The sequence below is a fragment of the Thrips palmi genome, unplaced genomic scaffold (genome assembly GCF_012932325.1).
Source record: "Thrips palmi isolate BJ-2018 unplaced genomic scaffold, TpBJ-2018v1 HiC_scaffold_2, whole genome shotgun sequence".
In the NCBI taxonomy this organism is placed as follows: domain Eukaryota; kingdom Metazoa; phylum Arthropoda; class Insecta; order Thysanoptera; family Thripidae; genus Thrips; species Thrips palmi.
Window position 1 is genome coordinate 9,364,076 of NW_023144629.1, and position 27,115 is coordinate 9,391,190.

The 27,115-nt window shown below is 58.3% G+C and overlaps 1 protein-coding gene across 1 annotated transcript in view; it reads right to left on the reverse strand.

The window, feature by feature from the left end:
* Window positions 1-1,523: 1,523 nt before the first annotated feature.
* The window catches only part of LOC117647241 (extensin-like), a 31,194-nt gene continuing 5,602 nt past the window's right edge, over window positions 1,524-27,115 (reverse strand). The window contains exon 2 of the mRNA XM_034388921.1: window positions 1,524-5,873. Within this exon, the coding sequence (XP_034244812.1) occupies window positions 3,000-5,873 (2,874 nt within the window). The 3' untranslated portion in view covers window positions 1,524-2,999. The remainder of the gene's footprint in view (window positions 5,874-27,115) is intronic.

Below are 27,115 nucleotides of genomic sequence, written 5' to 3' on the forward strand. Positions count from 1 at the left end.
TCATGGTGCGTCTCGCAGGGGTGCGAGAGAGACAGAGCGACGAAAACGAACCTTCGGCATGAGTCTGCTGGCGGCGGCCGCCGGAACCACCTTTTCGTGAACTCTCCGTTATTCTTCGTGGCGCACGACGGCGTGGCGAAGCCGTGGCCAAGCCTCGGCGGCGACCAAGCCCGGGCGGTGACTAAGCCAAACCCTTTAATCCTAATTTAGTCGAGAGAGAAGGCGAGCGCGGACGGACACCGACTCGCGCGGGATTAGTTTTTAATGATTATTTTGTTGTTTTGTTTTTCGGCGCTGATGAATCGTCGCGGCTAGTCAGTCTTAACTTTCTTCAATGCGAAGGCGTGCTGCAGGCTGGGCACTGCTTGTCGCTCTGTCTCCCTCGCACCCTCAGGGGACGCCCCATGAGTGCGAGAGAGACGGAGCTCTGAATCAGTCTGCTGAGCCGAACGCCTTAATTGAGGGCGTATTACGCTCGGAGGGCCATTCCCATTTTGGCGGGAGTTGCCGAGTGAAAGCACGCATCTGTTGTTGCCAGCGCTATCAGGAGGAAGGTCTACACTTTGCAGCCTAAAACTTAAACGGCGGCAATGTGTTTTTTTGTTGTTGTAAAAACCCGTCTAAACTAACGAGCGTCTAGTGTGTTCATCTGCGGTGGTTGCGCCGGTCGGCTGCCCCGCCCTTCGACTGCAGAGTCGTTTTCGTCGCTCTGTCTCTCTCGCACCTGCACGGGACGCACCATGAGTGCGAGAGAGACAGAGCGACGAAAACGGCTCTCGGAATGAGTGAGCTGCGCGTTACGCGGCCACGCGTTGTCAGGGCCGGCCCGTCTGGGAATGCCTGGGAGTGCCTGGGCGTGCCTGTGACGTCAGTGGATGGACCGCACCACACACGGGGTTCACACGGCGGCCCTTACTTGCTTTGCTGTCCGAGAAAAATGAGCGCAGCATTCACTTACGTAAAAAAAATGTCAAAAAGTTTTGCAGGTTTTTTTTTTTGCAGTGTATAGTTAAGGGGTTTTGGCGGGTGCCGCCCCGTTGGGTCGTAATGAGACGAGGGGAGAAATCAAAGATCGTTACAGTGGTGGCACGCCTGCCTCGCCACGGGCCTGGGGCCTCTGGAGCCTCGCGCAGCCTGATTCCGAGAGTCGTCTGCGTCGCTCTGTCTCCCTCGCTCCCACAAGGGACGCCCCATGAGTGCGAGAGAGACCCCCAGTCCGCAGGGCCTGGACGGCAGAAGTGAAGCGTCGCTGATCGGGTTGCCGCCTCGGTTCCCCCCTTGCCTTCTGCAAGTCACCCACTCTTCTGCCGGATCCGGCACTACTGACCCATCGCGCCCTTTCTCCATTCACTTGCTTTGCTCCGCGATCCCCCATTCATGACTCCGCCGAAATGAAGAGGCCCCAACACAATAGACGGCATTTTAACAACTCTTTTTTGTATTTTAGTTTCGCGCGAAAGTGTAGTGGGTCGTTGAGCGCAGGTTTGAAAGGTCGGTACAGCTAAGAATGAAAATGAAAATCGTCGATTTAATAAATAAGATTTATTTTTGCATATGTACACATAATTATTCGAGTATGCAGGAAAAATAGCAAACGATAACAAAACAATACATTTTTTTGTCACACCATTGACAGTATATTTGCCAGCGCAGCCAATCTCTTTTTTCCGAACCCCCAAAAATAGCCTTTGTCGCAAATTCACTCTAAATTTACAGCGCGACTTTGATAAATACAATTTTTGACTGTTAGTATATTGGCACACCTGGTTTTGTACACATTTATACTAAACCCTAACTAACTGGGTGGCGCGAAGTACTGCGCGAAAGTGACGTTCTCGCCCAGTGAGCATTCATTTAATTATTCATAAATAAGGAAGAGTTTTGGCAATGTACATTACTGATCTAGAGAAGCATTCCTCCCATCGGCTGCCAGTTTTACAGAGCAGTAAACCGGCAGCGCAGTACTTACGATTAAATGAAGAAAAAACAAAGCAATTCTATTCTTACTCCTAATTTAAAGCTTTGGAGCACACATCAGACAGATTTACGACAAGAAAAATAAGCCATGTCTGAAATCTACACAGAGCCCTTAGAACAATTATTAACACGTGTCATATTTAAATCATTGCCTCAATAGGCAACGACAATGAAACGCACAGCGGTAGTTAAGATATGTTGGGAATTTACAATTCTCTTCTTGGTTGTTGGTGAGCGTAGCACCCGTACTGAGGCCAAAACAATCTTGGCCTCAAAGTAGCTCACCAATAGGCTTTCTACCGAACTATCACACTGACTAACTTTCGTTAAATATACAATTTTTATGAAAATATCGACGAAGAAAACTGCCGCACTCGTATACAACGCATGTTGTTATAAAATCATTTTTAAATCACTAACATTCCTCAGCTGAGCAACTTTTCCGTACAATGGTGATTTGAAAAAATACATTAGAAAAGTAAAAAACAAGAATAAGTTCGGATCGGCGATCCAGGTCGTGAGAACGCAGTGAGAGGCACGAAGCACCCCTCAGCCAAACGACAGCGATTTTGGGAATTCCCCAAAACACACTGCCTTCTTTGGTCGGCCACGAGGGGCTTCCATCTCTCTCGCACTCGTTGTCACGCGCGAACACGCACACAGGCACACTCATCTCTCTCTCACACACAGGCATTCCTTCGCAGTCACTCCATGGAATATTTACATTTGGAAAAGGCAATGGTTCCGAAGCACTCTCTCCTTAACATTATATTCACACCCAGTTCCAAAACTGCCGCAGATCCATTCCTCTGAAAAGGAAGATCCAGAGCCACACAAAGCGCCGGATCTTCCCGACACAGGAAGAAACCAGGACAATTTGAGTTGAGGGCGGAATACAGTGCGGAGGGACATCCAGACCTCGACTAGCGATTTTGCCATCATTTTTCTTTCAGTGTCCGGCTAACCTACATCTAGTTTTCGTTTTCGCGTTGAGGAAATCAGTCTATCGATGGCGCGGTGACTCATTGGCTGCCCGCCTGGTGGTTGCTGTGGTGGTTGCCGTGGTGCTTGGAGCCCGTCTCGCTGGCGGCCGGCGCCGCGGGGGCGCTGTACTGGAAGTTGACGTGGTCGTCGGCGAACTTGACGTAGCTGCCGGCGTCGCTGGTTTTCGAGGCAGCGGCGGCGGCGTCGATTTGCTGTTGCTGTTGCTGCTGCTGTTGCTGTTGCTGTTGCTGCTGCTGTTGCTGCTGCTGGGCGTCGTTGAAGTACAGCGCCACGTTGCCGGGCTGCTGCTGCGTCCCCGCCTGCACCTCGCGCTGCGACACCAGCTTGCCGTCGCCGAGGCCGGAGAGGTCCAGCATGCTGAGGCCGGGGATGTCCAGGCCCAGGCTGGGCTGCACCTGCGCGCCGCTGAAGCCGGCCAGGAACTCGGCGTGCGGCCCGGGCAGCCCCTCCAGCAGCTGCTGCGACTCAGCGGTGGCGGCCGGCGACTGCTGCTGCTCGATGGCGGCCAGGATGTTCTGCAGCAGCCCCTCGGACAGCACCTGCTCGTGCGGCACGTCCACGTCGCGGCCGCCCGCCGACTGGATCTGCAGCGTGTAGTTGCCCTTGGCGCCCTGGATCGGGATGGTCTTGACGCTGGCGCCGCTGCTGGCTGGCGGCTGCTGCTGCACCGCGGCCACGTCCTCGTCGGAGTCCTTGGCCTCCTGGGCGCGCGTCCGGCCCGCGGGCGCCACCGAGTTGTACTGCACGGCCACGGACTGCTGCTGCGACGGCGCGCCGTACAAGTTACCCGGCGCCGAGGGGTAGTCGCCGGCGCCGCTGCTGGAGACCTGCTCCTCGGAGTGCTGCGGCTGCTGCGGCTGCTGCTGGTACGCGTTGGGGTTCACGAGCGACGGGTCGTCGATGGGCTCGGGCTGCTGGTAGGCACTCGGAGACGACTGCGGCGCGCCGTAGTCCAGCGCCGGGGCCTGCAGCGGGGCCGGCGCCGCCAGCCCGGACAGGCCGCCGAAGGCGTTGGCGTACCCGTTGGAGGCGGCCAGGTCCAGCCCCGGGTGCTGCTGCTGCTGCTGGCCGAGGTCGTAGCTCAAGGACTGCGAGATGGAGAAGTCGCCGCCGCCGCCGGTGAGCGCGGACAGCGCCCCGCTGCCGAGGCCGAGGCCGCCGTGCTGGTAGGAGGACGCGCTGGAGCCGTGGTCCGGCACGGCGGGCGGGATGTACGTGTTGCCCTTGTACTGGCCGTGGAGGTCGTTCTTGACGGCGTCCCCGATGGACTCGAGCAGGCCGACGGGCACGGGCTGCCGGTGCAGGATAGGGTGCTTGGGCTGGCCGAAGGGCAGGCCGTAGGAGTTGCTGGGCACGCTGGGCGCCCCGCTCGACTGCTGCTGGTTGTAGTTGTTGTAGTTGTCCGGGGCACCGTAGTTGCCGCTGGGCGCGGCCGGCGCGGCGGGGCCGGAGATGTCACCCGAAGGACCCGACACGTCAGAGTAGCCGCCAGCGCCCTGGTCATGCGCCGGGGGCGGCGGCCCGTCGTACGAGCTGGACAGCCCGCTGGAGTGGCCGCTGGAGAAGTCACTGGAGTGGCCGCTGGAGTGGCCGCCAGAGTGGGAGACGGAGTTGAGCGACAGGCCCGCCACTGGCTGCCAGCCGTCGTACTTGATCTCAGGTGGCGTGGGCGGGCCGCCAGCGCCGCGCCCGGGGCCGGACGGAGGGCCGTACTGCGAGCTGGGCGCCGAGAAGGACGGCGGCGGCCCGTACTGGGACGACGGCGAGCTAGGGGGAGGTCCGTACTGTGACTTCGGCGGGCTTGGTGGCGGTCCGTACTGCGGGCTCGGTGGAGGTCCGTACTGGGGCTTGGGCGGACTCGGGGGAGGTCCGTACTGGGGCTTGGGCGGGCTGGGTGGAGGACCGTATTGAGGTTTAGGAGGACTAGGGGGAGGTCCGTACTCTGGTTTCGGCGGGGGTCCGTACTGCTTAGGCGGGGGTCCGTACTGGGGTTTAGGCGGGCTTGGGGGTGGCCCGTACTGGGGCTTGGGAGGGCTGGGTGGAGGTCCGTACTGCGGCCTGGGAGGGCTTGGGGGCGGCCCGTACTGGGGCTTGGGGAAGCTGGGCGGGGGTCCGTACTGCTGCTTGGGCGGGCTTGGTGGTGGTCCGTACTGGGGCTTGGGTGGATGGAAGGACGGTGGAGGCGGCCCGTAGGACTGCTTCGGCGGGCCGTACTGAGGCTTGGGCGGCGAGTACGACGGTCTTGGAGGCGGCGGCCCGTACTGGGGCTTGGGCGGCCCGTAAGACGACTGCGGGCGCGGGGGCGGCGGCCCGTAGTTGGGCCTGGGCGGCGGTGGCGGCGGCCCGTACTGCGGCTTGGGGGGCCCGTACTTGGGCCGCGGCCGGGGCGGCGGCCCGTACGACGACGAGGGCCTCTGGGGGGGTGGCGGCCCGTAGTTGTCTTCCGGTGGCCCGGACGGCGGCGGCCCGTACGAGCTGGCAGGCGGACCTAGCGGGCGGCCCGGGTTGGTGCCGGGCACGCCGTACACGGGCGGGGGCGCGGGGGCGCCGTACGAGGTCTCGGGCGCGGACTCGGGTGCGCCGTACGCCGACGACGGGAAGCCTGCCGACGCGTCGCCGAAGCCGGCCGAGTCGAGGGCCGACAGCCCCGAGGAGCCGCTGAAGAGCCCGCCGCTGGCGAGGGCGTCCCCGGACGGCGGGAACAGGTCGTCGTGGTGGCCGCCGCTGTCCGCGGGCACGGGCGCCTCCCTGCGCTGCGCCGCGTGCTGGCCCTGCTGGTCGTGCTGGTCGCGCTGGGCGTCCGCGGCGGGCTGGGCCGTGGGCTGCGCGTCGGGCTGCACCGGGGCCGTGATGGCGGAGCACAGCGTCGCCACCAGTGCCAGCGCGGTCACCTGCCGCAGAAAGGAACACGTTGGAGTTCATTTTCGAAAACGTCCGCACGCTCGTCATTCGAGCACGGCGCCTGTCACCTGTCCGCGAGGGACGAGGCCTCGGACGAGGCACGCCGTCGGCACGCGTTGCTTTCGTTCCTACGTTCATTCATTTCGCCGAGTGATTGGACTCGCAGAAGAGAGATTGGCTCGTCACCTCCGCGTGCCACCACACCGTCATGTCACTCTGGTCGGGTCAGGGACAGGCGCGGCCGGCGCGGGGACAGGGAATACAGAGTGCCCCGCGACGCGGCGCGGATTTCCAAACGCATCACGCGCACCGCGTACGGGGAATTAAGATTGCGAATAATGTGCTTCTTTCTTTTTTATATCCCTATTCTGCCCGCCCGGCCCATGCCGTGCCATGTCCGCTTTACCGGCTCTCACCGTGAGCATGAGAGCGTTCTGACGGTCGCTGCGGCCGCTGCGGGGGCACCGTGGCGATATAAAAGCTCCCTACACGTGTAACACACACACACACACACACACACAGACACGCACACGCACACACACACACAGACACGCACACGCACACACACACACAGACACGCACACGCACACACACACACACACACACACAGAGTGTATGCGCTTAGGAAAAGTGCTGGCAAAACGGCCTTTGGAAACGTATTGCAGTAACGCCACACACTCTTACAGGTGAACGCCGGTCTGTGTGTGTATGCGTGTGTGTGTGTGTGTGTGTGTGTGTGTGTGTGTGTGTGTGTGTGTGTGTGTGTGTGTGTGTGTGTGTGTGTGTGTGTGTGTGTGTGTGTGTGTGTGTGTGTTGGTGTGTTCAGACGCGCGCGCGCGCGCATTACAATGGCGGTGTGCCCTCCCTCCCGCGAAGGCGGCGGCCGGCCGTACAGTTTAATGCTGCTGCGGCGCTCTTTAGCCGCGCCCCCTCGCGGCGGCGGATCCTTGCAACTTTTATTCCTTCCCGGCTTGCCGCGCGCGGCTTGCACTCACTGCACGCTGCACCCATCCGCACAGTGGGCCAGAGGACCGGTGGAGGCGGCCAAAACTCTAGACGCGTTTTGAGCTCCAGAGTCGCTAAACAGGACTCGAACCGAACGTGTGACCCCACCAATAGATTCCTCGTTCGGAGAGCAATCCATTGGTGGGGTCACTCGTTCGGTTCGAGTCCCATTAAGCGACTCTGGAGCTCAAAACGCGTCTAGAGTTTTGGCCGCCTCCACCGGTCTTCTGGCCCACTGTGGTCCGCCTGGCATCCGCTGCCTCTACAGCGCGCCCCGACCACGCGCCTCGCGGTTCTTAAGGGTTCACACGACCGCGCGGTAACATTGTGGGAGAGAGCGACGTTACATTTAGGCAGATGGACTCGGCTTCAGGACGGCGCGCGCTGTGCCTTTGGCTGTGCCAATGGCTGTGCCTATGGCTGTGCCTATGGCTGTGCCTATGGCTTTGCTGTGGTGTTCGGTCTCACTCTCGAATGGATCGTAATAAGCGTGGCTTGGCTCGCTTGACTGGCACAAAAAGAAACCCCTCTTCATTGAATTAGGAAGCAGCGAGGGGGAAACGACTCAAAAATTTTGTGTACATCGGATAGGGATAACCCGCGGATTACGTCCGGATTACATCGAAAAATTTCCAGGATTACCATTGGATTACGCCGGATTACCTCAGAAATTCCACGGATTACCCCGGATTACCTCAGAATTTCCCCGGATTACTTCGAAATTTCTGGTTATCCGGATAGCGGATAACCAATTTGCTGTACATCGGATAACCGAAGTCGTTTCCCCCTCGGGAAGCAGTAAATACACGCCTTGTCCTTACCGACGGAGCCGCCATGCCACTGAGCTACGCCTGTGGACTGATTCCGAGAGTGGTTTGTCGCTCTGTCTGTCTCGCACCTAAACGGGACGCTCCATGAGTGCGAGAGTGACGGAGCGACGAAAACGACTCTCTGAGCGTTTCTTTTTTGTGTCTGTTTGGTCCGCGCGCACCCGCTTCACAGCCGCATGGCGTGAGTTGCCGCCGTCGCCGCCAAGTGCGTCAAGGTGAAGAGTCGCGGGTGCCTTGGCGTTGCCTGGCGCCCTGGCCGTAAGGTTCGGCGGGGAGGTCATGCAGGCCGGTGTGTCGTCTGCGTTGCTTTCCCCGCACGCCGGCCGGCCTTGGCGCCGTGGACAAGGTCGGGGCGGGGCGGGGCTGGGCGGGGCGGGGCGGGGCGGGGCGGGGGTGGAGCGGGCGCACAAAGTCTCCCAGGCTTTTCGGCGGCGCCGTTTGTTGCGACCTGGCGTGCCTGGCGTGTCTGGCGTGCCTGGCGTGCCTGGCGTGCCTGGCGTGCCTGGCGTGCCTGGCGTGCCTGGCGTGCCTGGCGTGCCTGGCGTGCCTGGCGTGCCTGGCGTGCCCGGCGTGCCCGGCGTGCCTGGCGTGCCTGGCGTGCCTGGCGTGCCTGGCGTGCCTGGCGTGCCTGGCGTGCCTGGCGTGCCTGGCGTGCCTGGCGTGCCTGGCGTGCCTGGCGTGCCTGGCGTGCCTGGCGTGCCTGGCGTGCCTGGCGTGCCTGGCGTGCCCGGCGTGCCTGGCGTGCCGGGCGTGCCTGGCGTGCCTGGCGTGCCTGGCGTGCCCGGCGTGCCGGCGTGCCTGGCGTGCCTGGCGTGCCTGGCGTGCCTGGCGTGCCTGGCGTGCCTGGCGTGCCTGGCGTGCCTGGCGTGCCTGGCGTGCCTGGCGTGCCTGGCGTGCCTGGCGTGCCCGGCGTGCCCGGCGTGCCTGGCGTGCCTGGCGTGCCTGGCGTGCCTGGCGTGCCTGGCGTGCCTGGCGTGCCTGGCGTGCCTGGCGTGCCCGGCGTGCCCGGCGTGCCTGGCGTGCCTGGCGTGCCTGGCGTGCCTGGCGTGCCTGGCGTGCCTGGCGTGCCTGGCGTGCCTGGCGTGCCTGGCGTGCCTGGCGTGCCTGGCGTGCCTGGCGTGCCCGGCGTGCCGGGCGTGCCTGGCGTGCCTGGCGTGCCTGGCGTGCCTGGCGTGCCTGGCGTGCCTGGCGTGCCTGGCGTGCCTGGCGTGCCCGGCGTGCCGGGCGTGCCTGGCGTGCCTGGCGTGCCTGGCGTGCCTGGCGTGCCTGGCGTGCCTGGCGTGCCTGGCGTGCCTGGCGTGCCTGGCGTGCCTGGCGTGCCTGGCGTGGCGGCGCGCGATACACGTCCCGCCTTATCTCGATCCTCGTTCGAGATCTCGACCGGCGATATCTCGATGCGCCACGCTGGCGGCCTTGCCGGCCTTGCCCTGCATCCTCCGCGACGACTGCGAATAATTCGTCCGGGATGACGAGCGAGTTCCATTGAACCGCCCCTCTCGCGCATCCCCTATGGGGCATGAGTGTGGGAGCGAGAGAGAGGGAGAGAGTTTATCGAACCCGGCGTGCGAATAATCGACTGTGGCTTCCGATAGCGCCCGCCGCGCCTGGCGCCGCCCGGTGGACGGTCGGAAGCGCGCAGCGCGCCGAGAGCGAGAGTGCCTGGGCGCCTCGTGGGACCGCAGCGCGTCGCAGCGCGGTGCAGCGCCATCTATCACCGGCTTGTCTGCCCGGCGCGGCGGGGCGGGGCGTACCGTGGCGGGGCGGCAGTCACGACTCAGATTCACGCTCGGTATTCACATTGGCATTCACATTCACATCCTGGCCGTCGTCCCCGACCAGCGCGTTCCGCCCAAGCGCGCCCAAGCGAAGGGCCGCCGTGGCCGCCGTGGCCGCGGAGGCGGCATGCCCGCCGAGGTACTCGTTGGGGTTCTCATCGCGGTACTCGTTTGAGGCAGTCGCAGGAAACTCGGTGCGGTATGATTGGCGGGCCGTTCGTTCAGCCCACCGACCCGGCCGGCCTACAGTGGGCCAGAAGACCGGCGGAGGCGGTCAAAGTCCCGGACGCGTTTTGAGCTCCAGAGTCGCCAAATGGGACTCAAACCAAACGTGTGACCCCACCAATGGGTTGCTCTCCGAACGAGGAATCCATTGATGGGGTCACACGATCGGATCGAGTCCTGTTTAGCGACTCTGGAGCTAAAAACGCGTCTAGAGTTCAGGCCGCCGGCGCCGGTCCTCTGACCCACTGTGCGGCCGCTGGGGTCTCGCCGGCGGGCGTTCGAGGAAGGCGCGAATCAGATTAAGGGGAAGGACACGGGGCCGACGGGCCGACGGGCGTCCGACGGCGTGCTCACGAGGGTCTTGACATTGAGGGTGAGGCCCGTCATGCCCGGACGCGGCAAGGCAGGCAACGCGGCGCCGGGTTTCGCTTTCTTCCAGCGCATCGTCCCACTCGCACACAATCGTGCACAATGCTGCCAAGGCAAGCCGAGGCAAGCCGAGGCAAGCCGAGGCAAGCCAAGGCCCCAAGGATGCTGCCTGCCTCCGCCTAGGTCAGGTCGCTGCATCTTGACTTGCCCGTTGTGCAATGTCAGCTTACCTCACGCCAAGAAAAGGCTTGATTCGGGTTCGGATTGGTGTGATGTGATGACGGTCGGATGACGGTCGGATGACGGCGCGAACCGCAGGCCGGGACGTCGGTCACGATGTCGCAGTCGGCAGTCTCGGCCCGCCCGCGCCGCCCGCACCGCCCGCACCGCCCGCACCGCCACCGCCTTCGTGTTTGCCGTTTATTTACCGCCGTGGCTTCTGCTTATGCCTGGCTCGGCCTGGCTTATGCGGGCGCCACGTCGCCACGTCGCCCCGGAGGCCTGGAGCCACAAACTTCTCGCGCTGCTTGGCCAACCAGCCAACCAGGTCGCTCGAGGACGACGACGACGACAACGGCGCGCACGGGCCGCAGTGGGCCAGAAGACCGGTGGAGGCGGCCAAAACTCCAGACGCGTTTTGACCGCCAGGACTCGAACCCATCGTGTGACCCTACCAATGGATTCCCCGTTCGGAGAGCAATCCATTGGTGGGGTCACACGTTCGGTTCGACTCCTATTTAGCGACTCTGGAGCTCAAAACGAGTCGGGGATTTCGACCGCCTCCACCGGTCCTCTATGGCAAATACACTGTGCCGCCGGCATAACGTGACACCCTAGTAAGGACGGCCATGTCTCGTTTTGCAGTGCAGGCGGGCATGTGTCGGGCCCGAAATGGCATACGATCATGTGTGGTCCAGCCCTTAATGGTAATGGTTATGGGAGGGCAGGCGGCCGGAGCGCTGCGCTGTACGGCGTGGTGGCCTACCCTGCACTTCGCAGGCGGCGGTCGGTCCGCGGTCTTCGCGCCGTTCGGAGGAAAGCGGGCGGCGCTGGAATTCGCGCCTGCTGCGTTCTGCCGGAGCCTGGTCCCGAGCAAAGCCTCGTCGCTCTGTCTCTCTCGCGGCCCCGCGGGACGCCCCATGAGTGCGAGAGAGACGGCGGGGCCGGCCCATCAGCTGCGAGTGTCGCGGTCGCCTCGACGGCCTTATGACGCTCCACTACGAGGAGTGCGACGAGTGCCTCGAGAGTGAGAGTGAGAGTGACCACACTGACCGGCGAAGGCTGGCAAGGGCTGCACTCTGCTGCACTGCAAAGGCCACGCCGGCCGCGCCGGCCGCGCCACGCACAGCTGTTGGCGCGCCACGCCGCCTTCTCTCTCTCTCTCTCTCTCTCTCTCTCTCTCTCTCTCTCTCTCTCTCTCTCTCTCTCTCTCTCTCTCTCTCTGTCTCTGTCTCTCTCTCTCTCTCTCCCTCTCTCTCTTTCCCCCTCTCTCCACCCACCCACACTCACACGCACGCCACCGCACCACCTTGGCACGGTAATCGGAGTCCCGCAGGTGTCGTCGCCAAGTAGTCGCATCGCTTGAGGGTCGTGGTCAAGATTGACGCAAAGTCGCTCCGTCTCTCTCGCTCTCTCGCACTCCGGGCGTGTTCCGTAGGGGTGCGAGAGAGACAGAGCGAGACGGCCTGGAGCAGCCTGGGGGCACCACTGTGAAACTCGTCGAAGGGCGCTGAAGCATGGTCCAGGTGAAGCGACAAGCCGACAAGCCTGCAGTGCAGCATCCGGCCGCAGCGCCGCGGCGAGGCGACAGATGTTGGATGGCTGTGAGCGCCGCGTCCAGCGCCGCGTGGCGCAGCGCGGCCCAGATTGAGGCGCCGGGCCACGCACAGTGGGCCAGAAGGCCGGTGGAGGCGGCCAAAACTCTAGACGCGTTTTGAGCTCCAGAGTCGCTAAACGGGACTCGAACCGAACGTGTGACCCCACCAATGGATTGCTCTCCGAACGAGGAATCCATTGGTGGGGTCACACGTTCGGTTCAAGTCCCGCTTAGCGACTCTGGAGCTCAAAACGCGTCTAGAGTTTTGGCCGCCTCCACCGGCCTTCTGGCCCACTGTGCCACGTCGGCCACGTCGGCCGGGGTCAGGTTTCGGAGGTCAGCAGACTGATTCCGAGAGTCGTTTTCATCGCTCTGTCTCCCTCGCACTCATAGGGCGTCCCGTATGTGCGAGAGGGACAGAGCGACGAAAACGACTCTCGGAATCAGTCTGCTGACCTCCGGTCCCACTCCTCACCGTGTCCGCCGTGGCGCCGCCGCGTCCTGCAGACTGATTCCGAGAGTCGTTTTCGCCGCTCTGTCTCTCTCGCACCCATACGCGACGCGTCATAAGTGCGAGAGCGACGGATCGCAACGAAAGCGACTCTCGGTTGGGTGGTTGGTGCTGGTCCGGGTCCACGACTCCCACGACGGCGTCCTGGTGGCGGTTGCGATATCGCATTCCACATCGACTGCCTGGTCATCGTGGTCATCACTTTCCTGCGCACCATGTCACGACCATTTATCTGGTTGCCGTTTATGGTGGTCGCAACATTCCTGCAGACTGATCCCGAGAGTCGTTTTCGTCTCTCTGTCTCTCTCGCACCCATACGGGACGCTCCACGTGTGCGAGAGAGACAGAGCGACGCAAACGACTCTCGGAATCAGTATACCGGCCGGGGAAACCGACGACGGCGTCATCGGCTGCCTCTCGTTTTCGGAGGCGCGTCGGAGTTTGCCAAACACACACACTCACTCCACACAGTGTGTGCAGTGCTTTCTTCCTGACAAGGTGTGTCTCTGTCTGCCCAGCACTGCGACCACCAGCCCGCCTCACCACGCCTCAGCTCTGCCCCCGGTCCTACTCCGGCCCGCCCCCGGCCTGCCCCCGGCCTGCCCCCGGCCTGCCCCCGGCCTGCCCCCGGCCCGCCCCCGGCCCGCCCCCGGCCCGCCCCCGGCCCGCCCCCGGCCCGCCCCCGGCCCGCCCCCGGCCCGCCCCCGGCCCGCCCCCGGCACAGCACGCTACGCAGCTGCGCCCGGCTGCGCCTCGCGGGGGTCAAAGGGCCCAGAATGTTTTTTTCACGGCGGCGCCGGTGACGGCGATGACGCAACCGTAATGCGCTATAATTTGCCGACGAGTCCCGCGAGTTCCTCCGCTCGGACATCCTGGTCCTGGTCCAGGTCAGCCTTCGACGGGCTGCGCTGCGGGCTGTCCCGCCTCGTCCCGCCCGGTCCTGCCTTGGCACTGGCGACGCGACCCGCCGGGCCGCCGCGCGCGCCGTACCTTTCACTACTGGAGTCAAGTCTGAGTGTGTGTGTGTGTGTGTGTGTGTGTGTGTGTGTGTGCTGTATCAGCTAGCACTCAACAGGTGAAAAGCCCCCATGGCCTGTGCCGCCGCGACCGCCCGCCCGGCGCCTGCTGTGGAAGTCTCCACGTGCGTATGTGTGTGTGAAGGTGTGTATGTGTGTGTGTGTGTGTGTGTCCATAATGTCCTGTCGCAACGGCTTGATGCAGCAAGCAGTGAAGAGGCGAGCGCGGCGCATTCCAAAGGACAGCGAGGGGGGGCTGGGACTGTGGAGACGGAGGCACGGAGGCACGGAAGGGGGGGGGGTGCGTTATTATTTGGCTGATTGCAAGCCCCCAGGGCTGCAGGGCTCCAGGGCCAGCAGCCCGCACGTCCCAACGGCGCGTCCTGTTGACTCTGTCATTTCCACGGCGGTAGGCGGCAAGCCAGAGGGGCACTTCCCGCCCCCCCCCCCTCTCTCTCCCGCGCGCGCCCTTCCGGCAGGCCCGGCCGCCGTGAGCGAGAAAGAGACAACAACACTGCAACGACGCACTTGTTTGGAGTGAGCCGCCGGTGCTCGGAGGAGCCAGACAGACACTGCGCGGCAGTGTCGCCTGCCCTGTAAACCCTGAGAAACATACGCCACACGCGCACACACGCTCACACACACACACACACGCGCGCGCACACACACACGCACGCACACACACACCGACTTTCTCCGACTCGTCCTCATCACATGTGCCATCTTCCCCGGTAGAGTCGATGCGCCTCCGCGAAGTCGCGCGCCCCGCCCCGCCCCGCCCCGCCCCGCCCCGCCCCGCCCCGCCCCGCCCCGCCCCGCCCCGGGAGGAAGGTCAAACCCGCGCGGCGGCGGGCGGGCACACACACACACACACTCACGCTCCAACACACACTCAATTAGCGACACTCTTAATTGTCCGCACAGGTCTTAAAAGGACGCTCATCCATTTCCCCACCTGCATCATCGAAGAATCGACGTACTCCGGTAGGAGGAAAGAATGTAAAAGTTTTTTTTGCTGTGTTCCTTTTTTTTTTCAAGAATGCGATGCTAATACGTTTTCACGCAGGCGACGTGTCGATTGCATTAATCATGGAGCGAGCCTCAGCCTCGTGGCCGCGCGGCCCGGCCGTTTGAACCGCGAGGCGAAAGTGGCGATGCGGCGAGGAGATTCGCGGACAAGGACGACCCGGCCGCGGCCAGCCCCGCCAGCCCACCAGCCCCAGCAGCCCACCAGCAGCCCACCAGCAGCCACCGCCCACGGGCCGAAGCGAGCGCCGGGGCTGGCGGCAGTGACCGCCGCTCGACCGGAAGTGACCGGAAGAGATCGTCACTTGGCCGGAAGTGATCGGAAGCGGGGCCGGAAGAGATCGCCACTTGGCCAAAAGTGATCGCTAGTTTACCGCAAGTGATCGGAAGAGATAGCCACTTGACCGGAAGTGATCGGAAGTAATCGCTAAATGACCGGAAGTGACTGACAGTGATTGGAAGAGGCCGGAAGTGATCGAAAAGTAATCACCAGTTGACCGTGGAAGTGATGGAAAGTGATCGGAAGCGATCGTCAGTGAGGACGAGGACGGAAAGTACCCGGACCGAAAGTGACCGCAGTGGTGACGGTTTTGTGGTCTCGCGGTCCCCGGGGCTGCGCTGGGCTACGCTAGGCTACGCCAGACTACGCAGGGCGTGGCATATGCCCGGCCGGCGGGAAAGGGGCGCGGGATGATGGCGAAGGATCGGCGGCCATAGACGGAGCTGCCTGCTTACACTCTCAAGTGACAATGACGCTGCTTTAAGTTTTAAATTCTGCCTTGCGAGGAAACGCTATATACACTCCCTGTGAATTAACCTGTCGCCCTGGAACCCGAGAAACAGCAACAAATTGCTTCCCAGGCCTCAACAAACAACAACAGCAACAGCAGCAACCAGAATGATGATACATGAGCTGCAGGGCCACAACAACTGGCATCCCGAAACGCGTGGCGCGGCACGGCGCGTTGCTTTCCACCCAAAGCAGGTGGATCCCTGCTTGTGCATGGCGAGGTGCACGGCGGCTGTAGGCGAGAGCGAGAGAGAGAGAGAGAGAGAGAGAGAGAGAGAGAGAGAGAGAGAGAGAGAGAGAGAGAGAGAGAGAGAGAGAGAGAGAGAGAGAGAGACGGACGAAAGGGAATCTTCCTTCCTCGGACTTTCCCGCCTCGCCTCGCCACGGCATATCGCGCCAGTGATTCATTCCCCGCTGCCAATCCCCGTGCGCGACCACCACCGGCCCGATTGCATTCCAGTTTTTTATTCGTCCATTTTCAATTATTATTGCTATTTTCCTCTAACTATTATTGATTATCATTCCGCGGCAGCCGGAGAAAAGGGTCGCGTGGGTTTGGCGTTTTTCAAGTCGTGCAAGGTTCTGGGTTCAAATGAAAGTGACGTTCGCGTCAAGTTTTCATCGGTATTGAAAAATTAAAGAATGAAAAAAATTAAAAGGGTAACGACAGCCAACACAAAATAAAAAGCACCGTGTACGGGTCCGCGCGAATTCCACGAAATGCAATAAACGGATCGCAAGCGCAGGCCCCATAAATAACCCCGGCGTCCGTATCACGACTGGAGGGGAAGGGGTGGGTTGGCGGTGGGGGTGGGGGTCGGGTACCCTCAAAGGGGAGAATGCTGCCGAGAGCAGATCAAAGAGAAAGGGGCGGGGGTGGCTGCCCGTCACGACGGTCCAGAACACGGTCAGCATTGACCAGGCCGGCCCCGCCCCGCCCCGCCCCGCCGCACCGTGACTCGTTGCTTGGAGGCTGTCAGCCCCATGCCTTTCAGCGCCGCTGCACAGTGGGCCAGAAGACCGGTGGGGGCGGCCAAAACTCCAGACGCGTTTTGAGCTCCAGAGTCGCTAAACAGGCCTCGAACCGAGCGTGTGACCCCACCAATGGATTCCTCGTTCGGAGAGTAATCCATTGGTGGGGTCACACGTTCGGTTCGAGTCCCATTTAGCGACTCTGGAGCTCAAAACGCGTCCAGAATTTTGGCCGCCTCCACCGGTTTTCTGGCCCACTGTGCGCTGATGCCCTAGGCAGCCCAAGGCAGCCCCAGGCCGGCTCGGCGGGGCCCGGCGTGCTCGGCCACTCGGCCGGCGGGGCCCACCCGACCAGCTGGCCGCCGGGCCACCTAGCCACCTGCCGGCACACCAGCTGACGACTTTCGGGACACAACGAGTAGGGTGCCGGCGCGCGGTGGCATACGGGAGGAAAAGTTTGGAGCCGGATATATAATTCGTTTTTTGAACCGGCTGGACGAGCGCGCTCGAGCGGCTCGCTGGATTCATTGAAACATTGCCTGATCAATCGGGCGACCCTTCGACGCTTCTCTCCGTCTTACACCCGTTCACGATTTGGCGCCCGTGGGGCTGATGGTTTTCCTGAGAGTCCGACTCGTGCCGCGAGATTCGCAAGACGCTCTTTGTTGTTGTTGTTGTTGTTGTTGTTGTTGTTGTTCTCTGCAAACTGAAATGTGTGCATGGCACACTCTATTTGGAGCATGCCAAGAAGCACGCTTTAAATTGGAGCGTGCTTGGCAGGCACGCTTTAAATTAGAGTGTGCTTACCAGGCACGCTCCAAATTAAAGCGTGCCTGCCAGGCACACTCTATTTTAAAGCGTGCTTAGCAAGCTCACTCTAAACTACAGCATGGACGGGACGGCAACCACAGTCCTGAATGCTCGTAATGACTTTTATTTTTTAATTATTTAATACATATGTACTAATGCAAGGTTTCCATTTTATACTTTAGGGAAGCAACATTTTAAGTTTTCATTTAATACATCAATAGTTGTGAAAACAGCGGAGAAGCTTTGTTGACGTAAAACACATCTCAGCACTAACAAGACTTAAAATGTTGCTTCCCTAAAGTATAAAATGGAAACTTTGCATTAGTACATATTAAGTGGTTGCCGTCCCGTCCATGCTGTAGTTTAGAGTGAGCTTGCTAAGCTCGCTTTAAAATAGAGTGTGCCTGGCAGGCACGCTTTAATTTGGAGCGTGCCTGGTAAGCACACTCTAATTTAAAGCGTGCCTGCCAAGCACGTTCCAATTTAAAGCGTGCTTCTTGGCATGCTCCAAATAGAGTGTGCCATGCACACATTTCAGTTTGCAGAGTTGTTGTTTTCAATTTCCGCACTGACAGCGCGCCGAGACGAGGGGAGCGCACTGTGGGGCCGGCCGGCAGCACGCCTCCAGTGTCGGTGCGGCAATGTTTTGGGCCCGCGAGTAATTACCATGCCATTTCCAATCGGTTCCGGAGTACTAGACCGATTCCGAGAGAGCGCCTTCGTCGCTCTGCCTCTCTCGCACTCCGTGCGCGTCCCGCCTGGTCCCGCGTAGGTGCGAGGGGGACGAGGGAAGGACTCTCGGATTCGGTGTCCAGCCGGCGGCAGGCACCACCACGCGCAAGACCACGGCACTTTCGACGCGAGCGCACAGTGGGCCAGAGGACCGGTGGAGGCGGCCGTAACTCTAGACGCGTTTTGAGCTCCAGAGACGCTAAATGGGACTCGAACCGAACGTGTGACCCCACCAATGGATTGCTCTCCGAACGAGGAATCCATTAGTGGGGTCACACGTTCGGTTCGAGCCCTGCTTGGTGACTGGAGCTCAAAACGCGTCGGGAGTTTTGGCCGCTTCCGCCGGTCTTCTGGCTCACTGTGGTCCGCCGTCGCTGAAAAAACGTTCTTTCATTGATTAAACGTCACCTGGAACCCCTTGCTTCCCCGTTTTCCAGCGAGGTGTTGCTGGGACGCGACACCGTCCGTCGGGCAGCCCGGCCGGGACGGGCCGGGGGTTAAGTGCCCCGTAACGCGAACCCACTCGGCGAGGCGAGACCGAGAGACCGACCGCGGCTTGTCTCGCCTGCACTGCCAGGCCGTGCCCTGCCTCGCCAGGCGCGGATGACGCGCTAATGGAGTCACCGGCCGAGTTGGCAGCCGTTGGCAGCCCTGCCTGTGACCAATTACCTGTGGTTGGCTGCACTGGCTGCACTTGCCCGCAGTGCTGCCAACGCTTGTGCCAACGAGGCGGCAACAAGTTGGCGGCAGTCGCGACGACGACAACAGTGGACCAGCAGATGATTCCGAGTTTGGGAAGAACGGCACGTGTGCCGACTCGGGTGCGTAATATCGAAGCCGGGACCGTGTGTGGCCCCTCGCTCGCTCGCCTACGGCCGGGAAGGACCGGCCAAAACTCAAGACGCGTTTTTGAGCTCCAGAGTCGCTAAATGGCACTCGAACCGAACGTGTGACCCCACCAATGGACTCCTCGTTCAAACAGTTCGGTTTGAGTCCCACTTACCGACTCTGGAGATCAAAACGCGTCCGGGATTTTGACCGCCTACCGGTCTTCTGGCCCACTGTGGGTCGGCAAGCACGGCAAACAGAGCCAGCGAGCCGCGTTTGACGGCGTCCCGGCCGTCCCGGTGGGAGCGGCGCGGCCGCCGTTCCGACGCCCCCCCCCCTCCCCCTCCCCTACGCGGCGGCACCGAAGCCAAATAATAAGCGGAAGCACGATGCGCCGCCAATGAGTTCATCGAGCAAACATAACCTTGCGCAATGCCGGCGGCGGCAGACAGCGACACTGTTCTATAGGTAAACAAAACAAACATCGCAGACTCAACATTGGCGGCAGCAGACAGCGACACTGTTCTATAGGTAAAAAAAACAAACATCGCAGACTCAACAGTGGCGGCTTTTGTCCTGCACTGTAAAAATTCCGTACTTTTGTACGGAAATGGTACAGAAAAATATAGTACGGAGGTACGGAGAAAAGTACGGAACGTTCCGTACTTGCTCCATATGAACCCATGTAAATGGGTACGCGGAAAACAAGTACGGAACGTTCCGTAGTTGGCAAGTACGGACTTTCCGGGCAAATTATTGACCAGACATGTTCCGTACTTTTTGCGTACTTTTTTCTCATAGTGTAGGTACATACAGACAACAGTTTAACGACTTTAACCTCCAAATTGGTCACAATCTTCCCAATAGAGTAGTTGAGCTAACGCCGGACAAGAAGAAGAAAGGCAGAACAACGCTTCGAGAACGCCAGGGGCTTTGTCGGCTGCTAGGCCCAATCAGGAGCCTCCACTGGCCATGTGTTCTTGAAGCATTTCTTCCTTTCGTCTTCTTGTCCGGCGTTAGGTCAACTATAGCAACGAGTCTCGGAAATCGAAGGGCCGCGCCCCTGGCCACCGTTGATGTTGAGGTTGGGATTGGTTAGGTTGCCAGGACAAAGGCGCGTTGCACCCAGTGACAATCGGCGTAACCGGCGCGCGCTTCTCTCTCGGAGAAGACGTCCCCGCCAAGGAGGAGCGCGGCGCCGAGGCTTCCGGCTTTCCTGGGAGCAGAGCGGCGCAGAGCGGCGCAGAGCGGCGCAGAGCGAGCCAATCAGACGAACCCCGCCGGCGCGGCGACCGGCCAGCCTTGGGGACTCCCTGGGCTGGGGATGAGCCGATGCAACCCGCCAAAGCAATCTTAATGATAATCACTTTGATTGCGATCAATTTATTGCCGCTGGTTGCGTTTCCTTCCGCTCCAGAGCCAACATTGCGCGCGGCGTCGGGCAGCAGACGAGTCGCGGCGCGATTAACCGGCCGGGAGTTTTTGCATTCACTGGTTACCGCCACACTGAGAAAACCTTACAAACTATTTTGTGTCTTACAAAGAAAAGTAGTTTGTATAACAAAGTATTTTGAGCATACGTAAGCTTTCAAAGAAAATACGTCGTAATTTACGAACTATTTCTTCGCATAACGAAGTATTTTAGTTTGTTGGCTGAGCCAAACTTTATCTTTATCTTTATCTTATACGTTAACTGGGCGAAGCCCTGCATTCAGCCCACAGCCCAGAGCCCAGTGGAGATGCCGGGACTTGGCGGGACCCAGCCGGTTGTCAAGTTTACTTTCGATCTTTAGGCGTGTTAAAACCACGAAAGTAGCATAAAATATATATGCATGGAAAGGGGAAAGTTCAAAGATTACATTGACGCTAATTTGGACGAAAATAAACTCTTAATGTGAAAATGAGAAGACGACGGGCGTGAAATGGCGAAGGCGAGAGAAGGCGAAAACGATCGTCGGGCCGTCGTTTACTCGCATCTTTGAGCATGTTAGAACGCCGAAAGTGGCACAAATTGTATATTTATGGAAAGAGGAAGGTTCAAAGATTACATTGACGCTAATTTCTGTGAAATTGAACTCTTTATGTGAAAATGAGAAGACGACGGAGGTGAAATGGCGAAGGCGAGAGAAGGCGAAAACGATCGTCGGGCCGTCGTTTACTCGCATCTTTGAGCATGTTAGAACGCCGAAAGTGGCACAAATTGTATATTTATGGAAAGAGGAAGGTTCAAAGATTACATTGACGCTAATTTCTGTGAAATTGAACTCTTTATGTGAAAATGAGAAGACGACGGAGGTGAAATGGCGAAGGCGAGAGAAGGCGAAAACGATCGTCGGGCCGTCGTTTACTCGCATCTTTGAGCATGTTAGAACGCCGAAAGTGGCACAAATTGTATATTTATGGAAAGAGGAAGGTTCAAAGATTACGTTGACGCTGATTTCCGTGAAATTGAACTCTTTATGTGAAAATGAGAAGACGACGGGCGTGAAATGGTGAAGGCGAGAGCGCACTAGCTGAACTGTCAATAGCATGATCCTGCCAATAGTGAAGCGCAGAGTCGTTCGAGCAGAAAGCAGCAGAAAGCAGAATTCGAAAAAATAATAACATTCTTTCAGATAACTTGACACTTTAAATGTACTAATGATTGTTCGTTCACCATAATCGTAACGTGGAATCGAAGGAAATGAGTACATGAAACCTGCATTCTATTGACACATCTCACCGTTCATAATCTTAATGATGGAATAATATTTTTCCAAATTTGATTGGTTATGCATTCAAAGTAGTTTCTGTAAAACGATTGAAATTTATTATCATGCGTTTTATCAAACATCTAACACTGCCACATGTATCACAGTGCCTTGTGTTTTTCTTGTAGACTAATATTCACTTCACAAAAGTTTATGATGCGAAGCGATAGATCAAACGAAATTAAAGACCTTATTCTCTGCGGTCATCCAAAAATATAAAAAGAGACAAGGAGAATCTTCAGGGGAATATATGGCCCTTGCCACTTTCTCTTGTTGGTGGATGTAAATTGTGAGCGCTTAAAGGCGTTCTGTGGGCAAAGGCGTTCTGTTGGGGTAGGCGTTCTGCCTGCCTAGGGGGATGTTATGTGTTAGGTGGCCTTTGCCACTTGTTCTTAAAATTACACATAAACTGTTGGTGCGCAGTTGTGTGGGTTGCACAAAGGCAACTAGAAAAAGAACAAACAGCTACAATCTTTCTGATAGAGAACTTGATACCTTTAAATGCAACCAATGACATTCCTTAGCTTTTATTTGTAATGTGAAACTGATGGAAACATAATCATGATATCTGTATTTTATTGACTTATATGCAATCAAAGAAGTTTCTGTTAAGGTTATTGTAAAGTGAAAAAAGTGACTATTTAATATTTTTTATTTACTTGTGTCAAATGTCTTAATTTATGGATAAAAGTTCCTTTCTATTGCATAAACTCATGCACTAAGAGCAGGGCCCCACTTCATTTTAGTTTCCGAGTTATGGATGTTTACGGTAACTTTCAGTCGTTTCTCTCAAATTCTCCTCACAGCAAAGGATTAGCTACCCAGTCCCCAGATTCTAGCAATTGTATTCTTCTTTGCCTAGGAAAAAGATAGCGTTGCCCTTTTTTCAATATGTCACTTAGTTTTCTTGAAAATTCCAAGACCAAAATAAGACAAAATCTCTCAAATTTGAAGAAAGATAAAAATGGGCCTGGTGAAATAGCTTTTACAGCCTCTTCCAGACTGATATTTTCAAATTTGCCCACGCTATCTTTTTCCAGTGCAATAATATATATACTTGTCCGAATCTGAAGACTGGGTAGCAAATCATTTGTCATGAGGAGAATTTGGGAGAAACGACTAAAAGTTAACGTAAACATCCATAACTCAGAAACTAATAGGAGTTGGGGCTCCCAACTTCAGAAGTAAATTCACCTAGTAGTGGTTGAATTTTGACCTCAAAATGAACTTTCTGTGACAAATACTTTTAGGACATTCTAGTTTCACTTGACAGTATCCTTAATCTAGAGATGTTAGGTGGCCTTTGCAGTACAAGGTCATAAAATAAATAAATGTACAGAGCTAAAATCCTAGCGGCACGGGGTATCGCCGCACGCTTCACGAGGCATGATGGGTTGCCTACCCACTGGGCTGATTCCTGGTCCAGCCGAGCCCACCTAGCGTCAAAGACATCAATGATCGTCACAGACCCACTTTCCGGAACACAATAGAATTTTTTCAACCTGGATACGGTGCGACGTCATAGTAAAAATGACAGCACTGTTAAAATAATCCAGAAAACATCCTTAATAAATTAAACAAATGCTTAAAAATTGTCACTTACTTAGCGACATAGAGGAAAATTTGAAAAATAAATTACAAATATGTGAACGTAGGAGCCCTTAGGCTCAGCCTGAAGCGGTAGCTTTTCCTAGTTATATGTGTAGTGTTTGGCACTATGAGTGGGTCAAGGGCGAAGTACGACAACTGTGTGAGGGATGACTTGGTTTATTAGGAGAACTGAACAGTGTGCGATCAGGTTACAGACTGCTGCTCTGCTCTGCAGCGCGATCCAATTTATAGCTTGGGCAACAATAGTGGAGGGGATGACGGATGGTTGGGTGTGTTCAGAAAGCTAGGCAATAATGGAACCCTGGCTGTTAGGGAAGTGCCATGCCAGGCAGGTAGAGAAGACAAAGAATAAAACACTAATTGACACTTGCAGCTTTTAGTAGCCAAATCATTACATATGTATGCTCAAAATACTTCGTGAGGTTTTAAAGAGGGCAGACTGATGCAGAGAGTCGTGTGCGAGCGAGACAGAGCGACGAAAACGACTCTCGGGAGTCAGTCTGCAGAGCAGTGGCCGTTTCCCCTGCACTCTGGGAAAAAATCACAGTAAATCCTGTAGTGATAAGTACAGCTGTCACTGTAGTTCAGAGTACAGGATTTACTGTACTTTTTTGACAGGATCTACTGTACTTTGTACGGGATTTACTGTACCACAGGAGTGGAGTACGGAATATCTTGTACCAGGTACAGTAAATACTGTCGCCAGGCACAGTAGATCCTGTGTTCTAAACTACAGTAAATCCCGGCAAAAAAATTAACGGGATTCACTGTGGTTTTTTCGCACAGTGTGCTGTTTGGCTTCATATACATTCGATGTGGGCGGGACGAGTACCAGCATGAACCAAGGAAACAACGACAAGCAAGCACAGCCAGCCCGGCTCTCCGAAATGTAACGCCGCCTTCCGATCCCGTTTCCAAGGGTAATGTCTCATACTTTTGTGATGCCCGCGACCCGCCCGGCCCGGGAGGCATCGGCTTGGCCGGGCTTGGCCTGGCCTCGCCGCGCCCCAGAGAGGTTGGTATCCCTGCCCTGGTCCCGTTACTAATTGGTCGGGAAACTCGGAGGGGACGTCTGTCTGACTTGTTGCGTGCGAGTGGCGGTCCGTCTGGGTGTCCGCCCACTGCAAGGAAAAGTGTGAATAGTACAACAAATGTACAACAAAAACTGTACAACAAAAGTACACCAGGGATTGTAGAAAGTACAACGAGAATTGTACAAACCACAACGAGGCCTGGACTACACAGCACTCGTCATGCCGGTTCCATTGTACTTTGTACAATAATTGTTGTACTCTGAAAGTACAATAAAAACCTGATAAAAAATTTGCCAGAAATTTGTGTACTTTTGTTGTGGCTTTTTCTTGCAGTGCCGTCCGTCCGCCGCACAGTGGGCCAGAAGACCTGTGGAGGCGGCCAATACTCCAGACGCGTTTTGAGCTCCAGAGGCGCTGAAAGAGAGTGTGACCCCAGCAATGGATTCCTTGGTCGGAGAGCAATCCATGGGTGGGGTCACTCGTTCGGTCGAGTCCTGTTTATTGACTTTGGAGCTCAAAAATCGTCTAGAGTTTTGGCCGCCTGCACGGTTATCTGGCCCACTGTGCGCCTGGCCGTGTGAATGAACCAGGTCAAGACCTGCCGTACTGTACACCGCGTCATAAAAGGGCACCCTCCCCCACGATTTTCCACTCGAACGTCGGTGTAAGTGGAGGCACCCAAAATGGCGGCCCGCGACAATGGGGCATCCTTACTACTCACGGCGTGTTGCAGTGCACAGTGCAGGCCCTTTAGCCGGCGGTGCAGCAACATTCATCATCTCTAACTCGACGCATTGAGAATCGGGATGTCGAAATCGACTAGTGCCGATCGTGCCGTCCGTGCCAAATAAAACACGCACGCGCACACACACACACACACGCGCGCACACACACGCACGTCGTGCAAATCGTGCCCCATGACCAGACAGAAAAGTCGGCGCGGCTTGTTGTGAGTCCATTGCGCAACCTAACCTAACCTAAACACGCTTTGCACCCTCTGGCACTGGCCGACGAGGCGCGAGAATGAAAATCCCTGCAGTCCAGTGAGGCGCATCCCGCAATTTGGCCCGCCGTAACCACAGCGTCTCTGGGGCCAGCGGCGGCAGTGGCAGTCGGACGCTCTTCGGGGGCAGTTAACACACTTCTCCCTCTCCCTTCTCTCTCTCTCTCTCTCTCTCTCTCTCTCTCTCTCTCTCTCCTCTCTCTCTCTCTCTCTCTCCTCTCTCTCTCTCTCCCTCTCTCTCTCTCTCTCTCTCTCTCTCTCTCTCTCTCTCTCTCTCTCTCTCTCTCTCTCTCTCTCTCTCTCTCTCTCTCTCTCTCTCTCTCTCTCATCTTTGAAGGGAGAAGCGCGGTGGCCGATCGGCGAAAGGTCAGCGAGAACAAACCGACCACCTCGTCTTTCTCTCTTTCCCTCTTCCTCCGGCCGCGCCACGAAAAACACAGGCCGGCGGTTCAGCGATTTCCTACTACTCCTCTGTTGTTCCCGGCGATGCCAGCGCGATGCCTGGCGAAGCCCGACCACCGGCCGGGCTGGCTAGGGCCGGGCGGGCGGGGCTTGCGGGAGTCGTCCCGAGTAGAGCAGCGCTGGTCCGCGGTGTGATTCATCCCTGGGCTTCTCAGAGAAAGGCGCAAAGTGCATCCGCACGGCGGCGAGGACCGGCCCGGCTGCAACGAGTCCGACCTGTCCCCGGCCGTCGCCGGCAGTCCCCGGAGGCCAAAACACGGCATCATCATCACCGCGGCGCCGGAACGCCGGAACCGGGGACGTCGCGTCGCGTCAGGCGATGACGGAGAAACTAATTTGCTAATAAATCAAACTTGTTTCACACCTTCCCTTGCGCCCGCCACTTAGGCGAAACGGCGACGAGGAGGAGGCAAGGCGGCAGCGCCTGGGGCCCGGGGGCCCCGGGGCCGCCTTGAACGAGTTCATAAAGGGCGACGAGGAAAGCGAACCGACCGAGCGAACGGCGCCACCCGCCGAGGAAGCGAACGACGCGAGCCGAGCGGGCGAAGCACTGCGAAGCACCTCGCCGGGACTCCGAGACGCTCCGGGCGGAAGGAGCGGCTGGGACGAAAACGGAAGCCGGGAACAGCCAACGACACGTTCTACGCGACGGCGAGGTACAGTGGGCCAGAACACCGGCGCAGGCGGCCAAAACTCTAGACGCGTTTTGAGCTCCAGAGTCGCTAAGCGGGACTCGAACTGAACGTGTGACCCCACCAATGGATTCCTCGTTCGGAGAGCAATCCATTGGTGGGGTCACACGTTCGGTTCGAGTCCCATTTAGCGACTCTGGGGCTCAAAACGCGGCTAGAGTTTTGGCCGCCCCCACCGGTCTTCTGGCCCACTGTGCACCCCCGAGGAGCGGCTGGAGCGAGTCGGCGGCGAAGTAGTCCGAGAGTCATTACCATGTCGCATACCTGCGGCACGCGTCACCGCGCAAGGTGCGAGCCCCCGTGCCCCCGTAACCCCGGACGCCGCGCCAGCCGCACCCCGCGCCGCGCCCCGCCGCCGAGCCCGCAGCGCCGAGGAGGCCGTCCGTGCCACATGGGCTGGCGGCGGGCAGCAGGCGGGCAGCAAGCGGGCACGGCGCATCCTCTCGAATAACGCGTTTCCCCACATTCCGTCGCGAGCCTGCCTGGCTGCCTGCCTGCCTGCCTGCCTGCCTGCCTGCCTGCCTGCCTGCCTGCCTGGAGCCGGGATGCACAACGACACATACTGATGAGTTTTCGCCGCGGTGCGGTGCGATGCTGACCCGCCCTAGACCCTCCGCCCCGCCCCGCCCCGCCCCGCCCCGCCCCGCCTTGCCCCGCCTTGCCCCGCCTTGCCAGCTCGGTTTAACCTTTCCCTTGCATGCATCCGCTCTCGCCTTAACCTTGCAGACCTTGCCCCTCGAGACGCTTGTGCGGTCCTACCGCTCGCCCGAATGCCCTGGTCGAGTTTTTCACGGTTCTCGGTAAATTTTAACACCATTCATTACTATGAAAATAATAATAATAAAAAATTGAAGAAAATTTCTAAATGAGGGAAAAGTTGCGAGACGCATGTCTGACCCGTGCCCAGCACACGACGTGCGTGTGTGACTGCGTGACTGACTGCGCGGTGCCCGCGGCATACTCAATTTGCGTTTT